This window comes from Atta cephalotes (assembly GCF_000143395.1).
Source record: "Atta cephalotes unplaced genomic scaffold scaffold00004, whole genome shotgun sequence".
Lineage (NCBI taxonomy): Eukaryota > Metazoa > Arthropoda > Insecta > Hymenoptera > Formicidae > Atta > Atta cephalotes.
In genome coordinates this window covers 2,929,325-2,943,570 of record NW_012130068.1, presented here as the reverse complement: position 1 = coordinate 2,943,570, position 14,246 = coordinate 2,929,325, and the positions used below count along the sequence as shown (strand labels likewise).

Sequence of the window (14,246 nt, the reverse complement as noted above, 5' to 3'; positions counted from 1 at the left end):
TTAATTTAAAAATTTTAAATTTTACTTTTCGTACTAATAGACGAAAGTAAAGTAAGTAAGTTAAACTTAAACTTAATTAATTAATTTACTTACTATATACTATATATATATATATATATATATATATATATATATATATACAACATTTAGAAAACAAGAATATTTTTAAATCGCAGAAAATATTTTATTTAAAGATAAACATCCTTTTATAGAAGAGAAAAACAAACGATTTTATTAAATGATTAGCTTTTATAAGCAATTATTTTTTTGTAATTTTTCTATAACTTATACTTTTTCATATCGTGTGAAATAAAAAAAACGTTAACATTTGAGTAGTTCTCATTCTAAGAAACTTTTTATTACTTCAGAGAGTTTTCGCTGTTCCTCTTATCAGAATGGATATCTTACCCTCCTATCATCCATCAAAGCATACGTATCGTGCTCCTTCTCCATAAGGTATTTCAGTACATCATTGTGACCCTCGGAAGCGGCGAACCAGATCGGTGCGCAGCCGAGATTCGTCTCGGTTTTTGGAGACCCACCACTTTCCACAAGCAGCTTCACAACGTCCAAATGGCCGGCGCGTGCCGCACAATGCAGCGGTGTCCAACCGTTCTTATCAGTCGCGTTTATTTCCGCTCCCTGACCCAAAAGAACCTCTACCATTTGATAATGTCCGTGAGTTGCCGCGATGTGCAGTCCGGTTTTGCCGTAACGATCCGAGCTATGCAACAATTCGGCCGATCTGCTCAACAGCAGACCCACGACGGTTATGTGACCACCGAAACAAGCCAGATGCAAAGGGTTCCAGCCGTTTTCTGTTGTCGCTGCGTCTACCTTTGGTCAGAACATCCTCATATTCAGTCAAAATGTTCAATGCGGCGATTTAGATCTGTACATTGACCAATGTAGATTAATCTTGTTTCAATTTATTTTTTATCTTTTTCTAACTTTAAAAATTAGAAAAAGATAAAGAGCAAGTTAAATCGAGATTAAAGTTAATTTTCATTAGTAGAATATTAAGAATATTAGAATTAGAAAAAGAAAAAAAAGTAAATTAAACTAAGATTAAAATTAATCCTACATTGATGTAAGATCAGCATTAATCTATCTTCTTAATAACTTGTACAAACTAATGTAAAAGTAACTAAATTTTCTCAACTCTTTTCTCAAATCTTTAAAAATAAAGAATCGTATTAATACAAGTGTTATCTAATTTTTGTCAAGATTATCGTCTTAAAAAATACATACATTTTTAAAAATATTTTTTATAAAGAGAATATGTTCTGAATGTGTCATAAGTTAAGATCAGATAAATTCAATTATGATTACTAATATAATTTGTCGTAGAAGTCGTACCTGAACCCCCGCAGAATTGAGAAGAAGTCGTACGACATTCTCGTTTCCAGAATAGGCAGCCAGATGAAGAGGAGTCATGCCGGATTCAGCTCCTAATTCTCCTACTAAAGATCCTCCGGTTGGTGGATCGGATTTCACAGTTCCAGGTATGTGAGTGAGCAGTTCTCTAACAGTATCTAGAATCAAAATCAATTTTCTTTTACAATAAAAAAATATAAAGAGGGATAAAATATAAGAGAGATAAAAAATTATGAAGAGTACAATTAAAGAGTACAATTATTTTATAGCAATTAAAATACATATATAACTACTTTTAAAATGATTTTTTTTTAAATAATGATGACAAATATATACATCTTAATACATTGAAATTTAATGATAGCTTCTCTCGGTTCTAATTATATTTCACCATTGATATATTTATCATTAATTAGTTATAATTTATACATAAATAGAATTATGCATGAATTATGTGTAGATATTATACATTAACGATAATATCGAACGATATTCATATTGTTTAATGACAATCATGACAATGTTGAAGTAATTAAAATCATAAAAAGCTAAATTTGAATTAGATATACCCGTCAATTTCATTAAAATCATTTTAAAGATATTTAGAATATCTATATCTATAAAATATCTTTCGCAATTTAATTTAAAATATTCTTCAAATTCTTGTAAATCTGTTATGATGTAAAAAAATTCATATAAAGTTTGTTAATTCAACTTCTTTTACATTGCATAGAAATGATTTTATAAAGTCATTTTATAGATTATTATTATAATTACACTAGTTTACAAAAAATGTTTTTTTTTATTATTTTGAACCAAATGAGATTTTTAAAAATAAATTTTTTTGTTGTTGAAAACAATGTCACAAGTCAAATTTCAAATCAACGCGTCAAGTTTCCAAAATTGAAGTTTAATATTCCAAAGAAGTATTAATTATTTCCTGCTGGAGAAATTTGGTTTGTTACATCGTTTTAGCTTACAGATCTTTTAGTTCTTATAGATTCAAAAATTTATAAGAAATATTTTGACTAGTTAGAAGTAATTTTTTTTCCTGTAAAATGTTATTATATAAAATCTTAAATTAGATACATGTAAAGGCTCCAACCAATAAAATTCAAATTATCAAAAAGGCTAATGAGCCAATCTTGTTGTTCGTATTACACAATATTTATATTATAATACATATGAACATTTCGATCTATTTACATCAGGTCATCAGATAAAACTGTCATTATTGATTTACATAACTTAAGAGAAATGTGAGATTTCATAAGTTTTATGTGTTGATTAAGTAAATTGGTGGAATAAATACCAAACCGATTCTTAATAAAGGAGAAAAACTTAAAATGTGAATTACAATTATGATAACGTTCCATAATGCCAGCGTAAAACTAAATGTATGTTTTACACAATATTTATAATTTTTCAAACATATAAATATTGTGTAGCACAAACAACAAGCTTAATTCTTTAGCCTTTTTACGTTTTTGTTAATTTTTGATAATTTGATAATTTTATTTGTTGGAGCTTTTATATTTAATTTAAAATTTAATTTTATGGCATTATTGAGTGTTATCATAATTTTAAATTTTTCTCTTTTATTAAAAATCGATTTAGTACTTATTCTGTTTAATTATTTTATTCTGCTTAATTAACGCATAAAATTTATGAAAGCTCATATAAACCGGTAGCGATAGTTTTATCACACTGATAATGACCTGATGTAAAAAGTTCGAAACGTTTGTATGTATTTAAATATATAAATTGTGTAGCACGAATAATAAGCTTGATTCCTTAATCTTTTTACGTTTTGATGAATTTGAATTTGAACGTTATTATACAATTATTTTATAAGATTTTTACTCACCGGCTTGTCCAAAGTAAGCAGCAACGTGAAGTGCGGTAACACCAAGCTTTTTGCTGGATATTCTAAGAGATTGCGACGACCTCATAACTTCAAGTACTTGACCGTGACCGTGCTGAGCCGCCAGATGAACAGCAGTGAAACCCGCGCGATTCTCGTCAGCGCAGGATGCGCCGGCTCTAACCAGAGCCTTCACTACTTCAGCGTGTCCACCTTCCGCTGCTAATTGCAGAGGAGTTGCTTCGGTCAGTTTATTCCTAGCAGTTATCACACCCTGCCTATCGAACTTCATCAGTTCTTCGATCACCCGGACGCTGCCTTGCATGGCAGCGATGTGAGCGCAAGTATTGCCATCCTTGGTGCAGGCCATCACGAGACTAGCGTGCCTCTGCAGAAAGAGTTGCGCCACTTCGGCGTAATTGTTCATAGCCGCAGCATGAATTGGTTTTTGTCCCTGGTCGTCCGTGGCATCTATACTGGCACCAAGTTCTAGAAGTAATTTACAGACTTCTAATTGACCTGCTCCCGCCGCCAGGTGAAGAGGAGTCTGCTTCCTCAATGTGAGCACATCTATTGCAGCGCCGTGATCCTGCACGAGGAAGCGTACCAAATGCGTGTAACCATTCATGGCAGCCAGATGCAGAGCGGTCCTTCCGACGCGCGATTTAGAGTTTATAAAGGCCTTGTTCGCCAGCAACGCATCGCAGACTTGAAGGTAGCCGTGCTCAGCCGCTAGATGAAGAGCGGATCTACCCTCGAGATCGAATACATCCACTCTGCCGTGATTGGCGAGAAGCGTGGTCACCAGTTCCATATGACCTCGATGAGCTGCGATTAACAACGGCGTCCAACCCACGGCGCTTTGCCGATTCAAGGCTTTTTGCACCTCTGTAGCTGACATGCGACTGATCATCTCCGATAGAACCTCGTTATTACCCGCGAGCGCGCAATGATGGAACGCCGATTCCTGGGCCTGTCTAGTTTGCAGAGAGACGTCCGCGCCGCTGTCAAGAAGAGCGCGGACCACGGCGCGATCATCGCCGGGAGTGCTGACTTCCGAGGGTTCGATTTGGGCAGCGTAATGGAGCGCACTGGCACCTTCGTTGGTCAGACTGTTCACATAGGCAGTCGCCACTTCTGGACCCTTCTTTTCCTTTACGAACTCTATCAAGTGTTTGACCACGTCAGCCCTACAACCCCTACAGGCTAAATGCAAGGGTGTCTCTCCATTCTAAGTAAAAATAGAAATCTTAGAGTAAATAGAAATAATTTAACAATTATCATTTTGAGAAAATTATTTGTACATGACATTTGTTACGTAGAACACGATGAAAAAATAATATTTAATTTTTGTTTTATTAATTGTTGAATATATTCAACTTGTTTAATTATTACATAGAGATCATATTTTTATGAATTGGATCTTATTTCTTGTTTTATCGATATAATTACTTTTGATTTAAACATCGGATCTCCGCCATCGTCAAGGAGCAAAAGAAGTGTCACTAAATTCCCATGGCTGGCTGCCACATGCACAGGTGTTTGGCCATCATCAGTTGTCAAATTCGGACCTGCTCCAGATTTCAATAACATCAGAGCGCATCTGTCGCCATCAGGCACTCTGGCAGCTATGTGAAGTGGAGTTTCCCGAAGTTTTCCACCTCTCACGTGTACCTCTGCGCCATATCCTAGAAGAGTTTCCACGACAGCCGGTTTGGCACTTTCTACGGCTATATGGAGTGCCGTATAGTTATCGTTAGTTATCGCGTCTACCTGCATGGAAAAAAATAAGAGATTCCATACAGTTTGACATTTAAAGATGTACAGATATTTTAATATTATTGTAATGTATTAAAAAGGATCATGTTGATATATTCATGAATTTTTCGGCATCTAATCATTATAAAAAATATTATTTTTACGTACTAATAACAGTCGGATCACATTGATAATTTATTTTCTTTTGATTTATTCTTGAAGGTATAATTTATTTAATATCTAATATTATAAAATATCTTAAAATTGCATAAAAATTAAATTTATTAAGCCATTATATATCTATGATAAAAATATTTTTAGAAAATAAAAATCTAAAATATACGTTCTAAAAATCTGAAAATAATATAGAAGATTAAACTTAAAATATAGTTTTAGTTTTGAATAACGACACTTATGTTTGAGAAAAAAATTGAATTTACATTTATTAAATTATAATCGAAGAATTATCCACATTAAATCGAATGGTATCATTCATGATAATAATAATTGTTTACCTTTTCTCCTCGTTGCAGCAGAGTGCTAATAATACCCACATGTCCATATCCTGCAGCCGTATGAATAGATCTGGCACCACGTTTATTTGGCATGTGCAGATACACGCCCTTCTTGAAGAGCATAGTGGCACATTCTGAGTGACCGTTGAGCGATGCTATGTGCATTAAGGTGGAGCCGTCTTTTGTCCTTTCGAAGATACTTGCTTTAAATTTATCGGCCAGTAGCTCGATGACAGAAGCGTGGCCGTTTTCTGCAGCTAAATGCATTGGCGTTCGATCTTGATGATCGGTGATCGAAGCGGAGGCTCTGACACCGTAAAAATATTTTACTAAGGTTTCGTCACCTTCGGCACTCGCTATGTGTAACGCAGTTTGCCCATCGCCCTGAAATACATGTTACATTTTTAGATAGCTATATATTTTAGATAGTTATATATTTCTCAATAACATTGCATACATTTTGTAAGTTTTTTGTTGAATTTGATTGCAAATTTTATAAATTTTTATATATTGGCAGAAAAATTATTACTTCTTTTTACTTTTATTATACTGCTAATAAAAGTTATTAATAAAAGTTTATTATACTGCTAATAAAAGTTATTAATAAAAGTTAATAATTAAGCAGTGACTCTTATCGTTGTGCATATATCCTCATCAATTTTTGTGACTCAATTAAAATTATATACATTGTCGCGTGATAGTAAAAGCTGTAAGAAATCATAAAATTATAAGATGCAATTACAATTGAAATAATCTTTAAAGAAGTTTAAAACTTTGTCGTAAATTTTATAACTGCCTTGTTCTCAATTATTGCACATAAGATATTTAGAAACATAACTTTGCAGTTAATTTATCATGTTACTTCTATTTCGCGTACGATCGATCTTGTCAAATTTTGTACTCAATTTCTTTGCAGAATCAAAATTTAGGTTGGAATAGAATTGGGTAGTTATGGTATAATATTTCAGAGTTTTGCGTTATAATATAAATACTTTTGTAAGCTAACATCAAAATTCCATTAATTTTACCGGAAATTAATTAAACAATTATGTTATATACATTCATATCTCGGAAATTCGAAATGTTTACGCGTTCAAAAGATAAAAGAGATAAATGGTAATTTCCGATTGTCATAAAATCATAGAGAGGATAATTAAACGCAATATATAGCTTACTCAAATGCGAGGAAAATGGTAAAAAGTTTGTAATGTATTTACATCGTATCGTATAATTTGTGAGTTTCGAAACATTCGAATATTATGTATATTGGCAAAGTTTCAACGGTATACCATCCGATTATTATCGGTTCAATTTCACTTTAGTTGGGATTTTCGTGCTTGGATTTAACGTACATTTTGCATGTCGACAGCCGCGCCGTAATCCACCAGAATCCGCACCATGTCGATGTCTCTTCTCCTAGCAGCTAAATGCAGGGCAGAATCGCCGGCTGGCGTAGTAGCACGAAGCTGATCGGGCGCTTGCTGTGCTAAAAGTTCTCGGCACATTGACTGATTGCCAGCTTCGACTGCTAGCAGAAGAGGTATCTTTCCTTTCTGTGATGGAACAATAAAATTTAAAAAAATTAAATATACAAACGATCTTTTCTCCGATTTTTTCTTGTACTGTATTCAAAGATAATTACATAATGTGATGAAAAAGAAATAAAAAATTTATATTTATAATATAAATATAAAAGGAAAATCTTTGAATTTTTATTAATCATCATTTATTTAAAAATGTGGTTTATTTAGGTAATTCATGAAGTAATTACTATTTTCAGAAAATTCGAGAAATAATGCTTTGTTTCATTTTATAATTTTACCGCTCACATATATAAAATATATATTCCTGAAACTTTAGGAATGCCAAATGTTTATGCCAATTATAATAAAAATTATGAAAAAAATAAATTCCACTACATTTTATAATTATTAATTATGGAAAGTGCTAGGAGAATCGTAGAGATATTTATATGTGGGGACATTTTTACTAATAATTAATTAATTAAGTCCGGTATTTGCATGTAAATGCAAATTGGGAAAGATAAGGTCAATGATACGAGTCAATTAAGAAGATTAGAAATATATTTATTTTCAAATAGATATAAATAAAAAATAATAAATTAATTATATTCTTTCCGACTGTGTATACTATTGTCTTTTTAAATTATAATCTTTGGGAAAAAGATAAAATCGTAAAATTGATTAAAATTAAAATTGATTAATTAATTCAGAAAAAAACATATTTTTACATTTTTAATCTTTTTGGTTCATTCGATGTTTCAATATTAAGTAACAATATGATTTGATTCTTATCTTGTAAAGCCAACGTTAAATTAATATAATTCTAAAAATAAATAAAATAATTAATATAATCACATTAAATTAATATAATTTTCTGTTTAGTGAGTAGTTGTAATACTCATACATTCATTGCCATTAATTTTCTTTATTCTTACTAATCCTTAGGTAATGCACGCGACGATTTTCCATTTCTTTTATTACAATAGCTAGATCGTTTGCATTATGGATTGATTTTCATTACTTTTATAAATATGCAAAAATCATTAAGTGATTTTTACGTAAACATTAACATCTTTAAAATATTATATTTATAAAATTGTATATTAAAAAAAGTATAGAAAGAGTTATTTAGCCGGATGTTCCTAATATTTTAAAAAAAAGAAATAGTATACAAATGCTTCAATCGTGTATATTAAGGATTAATATTTTGTACAAAGAAGTATTTCGACAAGTATTATCGTAACACATGACACGAGAGTTTTTCGTGCTTATGTCAAATGTCTAAATATGCATCGGTTCGATACTCGATATAACATAAATCCTTGTTGTTTTTTTCCATACTGACGACGAGACCAGATTCCTCCCCAATGTAGCGTCGTACTATTGCGACGGGATTGTATGACAAAGGGCAAGGGAGACAGGGAGGAAAAAGCGAACTAGAGAAGAGTTATGGCGTCGTTCGGTACCAGGTAGCGATCTCTCGGCGCGCGGCACCTGTCACGCGAGAAACGCGGACGCGAAATGGGAGCATCACGCCGCGGTTATTACAGAAAAATCTTTATCTAATTTGAAGTTTCGGGGCCGACATGAATCTCCTTATGGTGATATTATTAACTCGTTATATTGAAAAGATCGACTGACAATATTGGATCCCTCAAACTTATGCATTTAATTAAGTTTTCATTTGCCCTTTATGCAGCTTTGTAAAATTATTTCGGGATTGCTACTTACTCCGTCGACCTTTAGCCTGATGTCACGTCCAGCAGAACCCAAAAGAGCTCGTAGGATCGACGTAGCGGTGCCCGTTTGTCTTGATGCTACCAGATGAACTGCCGTTTGTTGTCTTGGCTACGAATAATACATGAATATATTTCAAGAAGCGGATATTTATTAAATAAGATAATTTAAATAGAAAGTTTAGTCCATTCTAACGCTCGAATCCATAATTAGCTTGTTATTTAAAAATCGTAGAAATCAAGTAAAATAGCCAAAAGATTTAAATTAAAATTCTAAAAACATCTAAACTGAAATCTAATTAGTCGGAGAACTTAGTCTATGACTAAGCAGATTAAATCGTTTGAAATAATTCAAAGTAAACTCTTTTCTAAAGAATATCATTTCAAAGTATAGTTTTAAATTTTACAATTATTATTTTTATTCTAAAATCACTACAATGTTTTTTTACAAAATTATTTATCCGTACCCCTCCTGTGGCATAAGGATCAACACCTCTCTTGGACAGCAATAATTTAACGACATCTTCTCTCGAATACATAGCAGCGATATGAAGAGCATTGTAATTATCCTATAGAAAATATGTCAATAATATGCATATCAATAATATTTGGAAGGCAATGAATTAGCAGTAATCAACATATGAGACTAACATTATGGAAATAAGTATAACGGTAATGAAGTTATGAGTTTTGCCCTGCCGCACCTGTCGGGTGGATCCTTATGATGTTTCAAGTTTCGAGTTTCTGATCACGGTATATCAGCGTGCTATTTGAAAATTATATTGGAATCATTGTGGGAGTGGTAGATCGATAGTAGCGAATATGCAACGCCTTGCACGTGTTTGCAAAGTGATGCTAACATAGTTAACGGCACATCACTCATAACACAAAAGGAGTAATATGAACCGTAGAAAACACAAGCTCTTCGCGCACTAATGTAATAATAATTTTAATTACATGTATAATATCTAATAATATTTTTAAAGCTTTATGTATTTTTATCAGAGAAGCTATGCAATTTGATAGGTTATCTCCGCAAACGATTTTGAAATTCATTAAATTTTATTTATAATATATTAATCATCATGTATCATCATGTATAATCAAATAGAAATAAATATAATCAATATAGAAATGAATAAAATTTAATGATGTATCAAGACACGGAGATAATTCATAAATTTTCTGCGTAATTTCTTTCAATCATTACACACATTTCTCATTAATAAGAATTACTTCTCCTATTAATAAATCATTCATTAAATCAAATAAGAGTAGAATGGAAGAAAGAAAAGAATTATGGTCAATTATTTAATTACTTAATTAAAATCAGATAAAACAAATAGATTGTAATGTGTACAACTACATGGAAAGAATGATTTTACTGGAATATTTAAACATTTAGCCAGATATAGGTCTAAAAACAATTTGATTGGATTATCAAAATAATTGTGTAAGAGTGTGTCTCAAATATGATGAAAGCTGCTGCAAAAAATTTTGATATTTTAACAGCTTGTTTAAACTTATATAATTATTTGATGGTTCTACAATATTATCTTCAGATTGGCTGAAAGCTAAATTTTTAGAAGAAAAATCGTTCTTGTAGTCATAAGATGTTACACCACTGTGTGGTCATAAGACCACCTACATCGAAGATTTTAAATAACGTGACATTCTTTTCCTTTTCCTTTCTTCGTTCTAAGGACATTTGAAATCGATAAATTTTACTATAGAGTTCTTGCGGTGGCGTTCTTAATGACTTTCAGAAAGTTACACCGAGTGCGCTACATAATTGAATCCCTGCCCGAGATGTCAAATGTAAAATACCGTTGCATAGGAGCCGTTGACGGACAACTTTTAAGGTTTAACGATTAAATTTTTATCTATTTTTAGGATCGGAACTTTTTGTTCATTATAGCTGATAGTTAGCTGACTCGGCGGCCTACTTATCCATTTATACATGCCTGTCTTTGTCCAGTCGGTCAGTAAGCATAAGCCCCTTGACCTTGTCTCTCCTTCACGCAATCTTTCTCTACCTTATAGTGACTCGACTTATTGTTAGCACAAATCGCGATCTGATCATTAGCTGTACACGTTTCGTGGCACGCGTCACCTTCGCGGGTGTTATTACGTGCCAGTGCCACGTAACCTGAGCATGAGAACTTATCGCGACGGTAATGAATCAAAGAACGATGAATCAAATGTTTTTACCTTGATTTTAAATGGAATATCTCAAAAAACAATCATTCGCCCGAATATTATTCTCATGAGTAATTTATGTTTTACAAAGTAATTTATGTTTTCTTGAATTTTATTGAAGATGGACAAGTTTCTTGATTTATCAAATAATTTGTCTCATTTATCGTATAATACTTGCATTGTTTCTGGCGCCTACGTCGGATCCGAGCTCGATCATCCGATCGAGCAGCGCGCTGCGATTATCCTTCACTGCGTACATTAACGGCGTCATCCCCGTCGTCTACAAATAAAAAAATCTTTGTCTAAGAAAATATATTTGTTATATGTGATTTTTTCATAACTGTTCATAATCAGCGGCACAAGGATGTATTTTATACATGGAAACATTACTTTCGCAATTATTTCTAAAAATAATTAATTATTTCTAAATCTAATTGATCTCTTTTGTACCAAAAAAAATATATCTTAGTGGTATTAGAAATATCTCTTATCAGAAATGTCTTATCAGAAATATATCTTCACGCTCTGAGCAGTCTATTGAATTGGAAATTTATTACTAATTTCCATATGAAAATAATAATTGTATACACACATTGAAAAAAAGAAATTTGTTCAACTAACTAAACATATTTAATTGTTTGCAGATTTAATTAATTCAACAAATTTTATTTAATTCAACCGTAGTCACTGTTTAATGAACTGTTCAATTAAATGAAATTTTTTTCATTTCATATCTCAATTATTTTTTAAAAAAACATGTCTATTAATTATATTGTAAAATAATTTTTGATCTAGTCTTTAAATCGCTAAACTTGCTGTTTACTTTCTTTGTTTTATTACTTTCCAATATAATACAAAAAAAATTTAATTTTTCATTTGTTAAAAAATAATTTTTAATTAATTTTGTAATCCTTAATTCTCTGTGTAATCCTTAATTCTCTTATTAACTTTTTTGATATTTTTGATGTAATATGGAGGAAACTAACCGTATCCAAAACACCGGCGAGCGGCACGATGAAGCCATCTTCTCCCGCGCTCTGCACCGTCTTCTCCAGAGTTTTGAGCAGCTGGTCCACAGGGGCCCATTCTCCGCGTGCCGCCAGGCCCAAAAGTCTTTGGGCCCCTTCTCTGGCGGTCGCTCCGGCGGAGCTGGGCTTACTTCCGGGCTGCGACGGTTCTCCTGCAGTGGCACCGCCATTGCTTCCCGTTGAGGCTGAACCACCATCGTCCTTACCGCCCGACGGGCTGTCCTCTTTACTGGAAGGATTCTTCTTGTCGTCCTTGCCTCCTGATGGCTTCTTGTTATTACTGCTCATGCTATGCTACGTATCCTTTCGCGTAGCATGATTCGCTTGAGTGACTTACTCTTGTTCAAAATTGCACACAATTGAGGGTATATAGAACAGCGAGAAATTATACGGCCATCGGGCAGATATACCTTTCCATTTGTGATGTATACTTGGCAGAATAGAAGATGCTCACATTTAAGTGATTTTGAGCGATTTTGAGAGCTACCGAGAAGTGAGAAAACTTTATGGAAAAAAAAACAATTTTGCATAGAATTGAAATTTATAATAAAGGCGAAAAATATATCCTTCAAATGTATTATTGGATTGATACATCTGAAGCATTTAAGCCATTTAAAGCGATACTTTCATAGGAAACGCAAAGTAGGTTAAAGTCGTGATCAAACTGAAGATTGGATCGGAATTTAATCAATCAAAAGGCTTAACTAATCAAAAGTTCATTAAACTTGAGATTAATTTTCTTTCTTCTAATTGGTTAAATTTCAATCCAATCTCAATTTCAATCTCTAATCTTATCACGGCTTAATGGAGCCCGCGGAACACAAACTAATGACACAATGTTATAATTTGCTGTTAGTGTTATGCGGAAAGTCACTAAAAATGGTTGTTACATTTAAAGCATAATCTTCTCGCGAATTTGTAATATTTGTACAAAATTGCAAGTAATTATATCACTGAAAATTCGATAAATATTCGCAATTATGCGCTTTAGAATTTATTAATTCCTAAAATATCTCCAGTCAACATTAATTAAAAGTAATGTTACAATTTCGCACTCAACAATGTAACTGTTACGTAATCTCATGTGTTATTACATTTGTTATTATATTTATATTGTTAAAAAATTATAACATTAATGTCATTTTTAGTTGATGTTGACTAGGATCTCTATGCAAACATAAGCGCAAACATCGCAAGAAGAAAATTAAAACTTAATCGTAACGACTCTTTCAGTGACTTTCGTTAGACTTCGCGTTTTGTATGAGAATATTATCTTAACACAAGCGAAAAGTCCCTGCAGTAGACGCACTAATTATTTTACTATTTAGTCAGTTGTATAGAATGAAAATGTTAACAGCACCAAATAAGTGTTAACTGCACGATCAGCCTGGCGATTCTGAAGACGGTATGTAACCCAGAGTGAGTTTAGAAGAGGCGAGAGGGTTGTTTCCCTTTAGGCCTCGCTCGCTTGGTAGGATCGACCAATCGCCGACTCGTTCTCATGGTTCGTTAGGGCAACGTTGCACCAATACTCCTTTATCTTTGACCTGCATGGATTACATTTCGCGCACACAAGCACAAATTCGTGATAGGCTGTGCTGGTCGTCGCTACTAGCAGGTAAGGAAATCAAGCAGGAGGTAGTGGTTCAGGTCGAGGAAGGGTGAGAGTCGCGGAGGGGCTGTTATGGCTGCCGTCGACACGCGACTTCCGGACCAGCCCGGCAGGCACGCTATCCGTCTATCTTGAATCCACTAGACTCTGCCACGGCTCTGAATAACGTCCCTCATTCCTTTTCGCTTTCTCTTGCCCGAGACTAAACACTCGCTCATGCGTGGTCTCTATTTTTTGCCCTCTCGGCATGTTTTTTTTCTTCTAATAATGCGTATATTTTAGACGAACAGGAAAATGTTGGTAGTGTAATGAAAATGTGATTAATTGTATGATATTTAAAAAACACCTGAGCCAATTGACTTCGAATAATATCAAGGAATATTTAACAAATATACATTTCGATAGATTTTTCCAAAAAATGTAAAGATCTTTTAAAAATGTAAAGATCTTTTTAAAAATTTTTCTAAAAATTATATTAGAATTATTAAAAAAGTATAAAATTTACGTTACAAAATTTTTTAATTCTAAAAGATTTAGTTTTCATTTAAATATTTACAATGTTAGATCGTTGCTTATATGCGAATAGTTTCTCATGCATTTACATGCTATTTATCTGTGCCGGATGATTGAAAGT

General features: G+C 32.8%; 1 protein-coding gene across 1 annotated transcript in view; it reads right to left on the bottom strand.

The window, feature by feature from the left end:
• Positions 1-12,288, bottom strand: part of LOC105625917 (serine/threonine-protein phosphatase 6 regulatory ankyrin repeat subunit A) — a 19,338-nt gene extending 7,050 nt beyond the window's left edge. The window contains exons 1-10 of the mRNA XM_012207226.1: positions 11,959-12,288; positions 11,151-11,252; positions 9,241-9,342; positions 8,769-8,885; positions 6,867-7,067; positions 5,515-5,898; positions 4,694-5,014; positions 3,245-4,472; positions 1,360-1,535; positions 409-837 (exon numbers count right to left, since the gene is read on the bottom strand). Coding sequence (XP_012062616.1) covers positions 409-837; positions 1,360-1,535; positions 3,245-4,472; positions 4,694-5,014; positions 5,515-5,898; positions 6,867-7,067; positions 8,769-8,885; positions 9,241-9,342; positions 11,151-11,252; positions 11,959-12,288 — 3,390 coding nt within the window. The remainder of the gene's footprint in view (positions 1-408; positions 838-1,359; positions 1,536-3,244; positions 4,473-4,693; positions 5,015-5,514; positions 5,899-6,866; positions 7,068-8,768; positions 8,886-9,240; positions 9,343-11,150; positions 11,253-11,958) is intronic.
• Between the last annotated feature and the right edge of the window lie 1,958 nt (positions 12,289-14,246).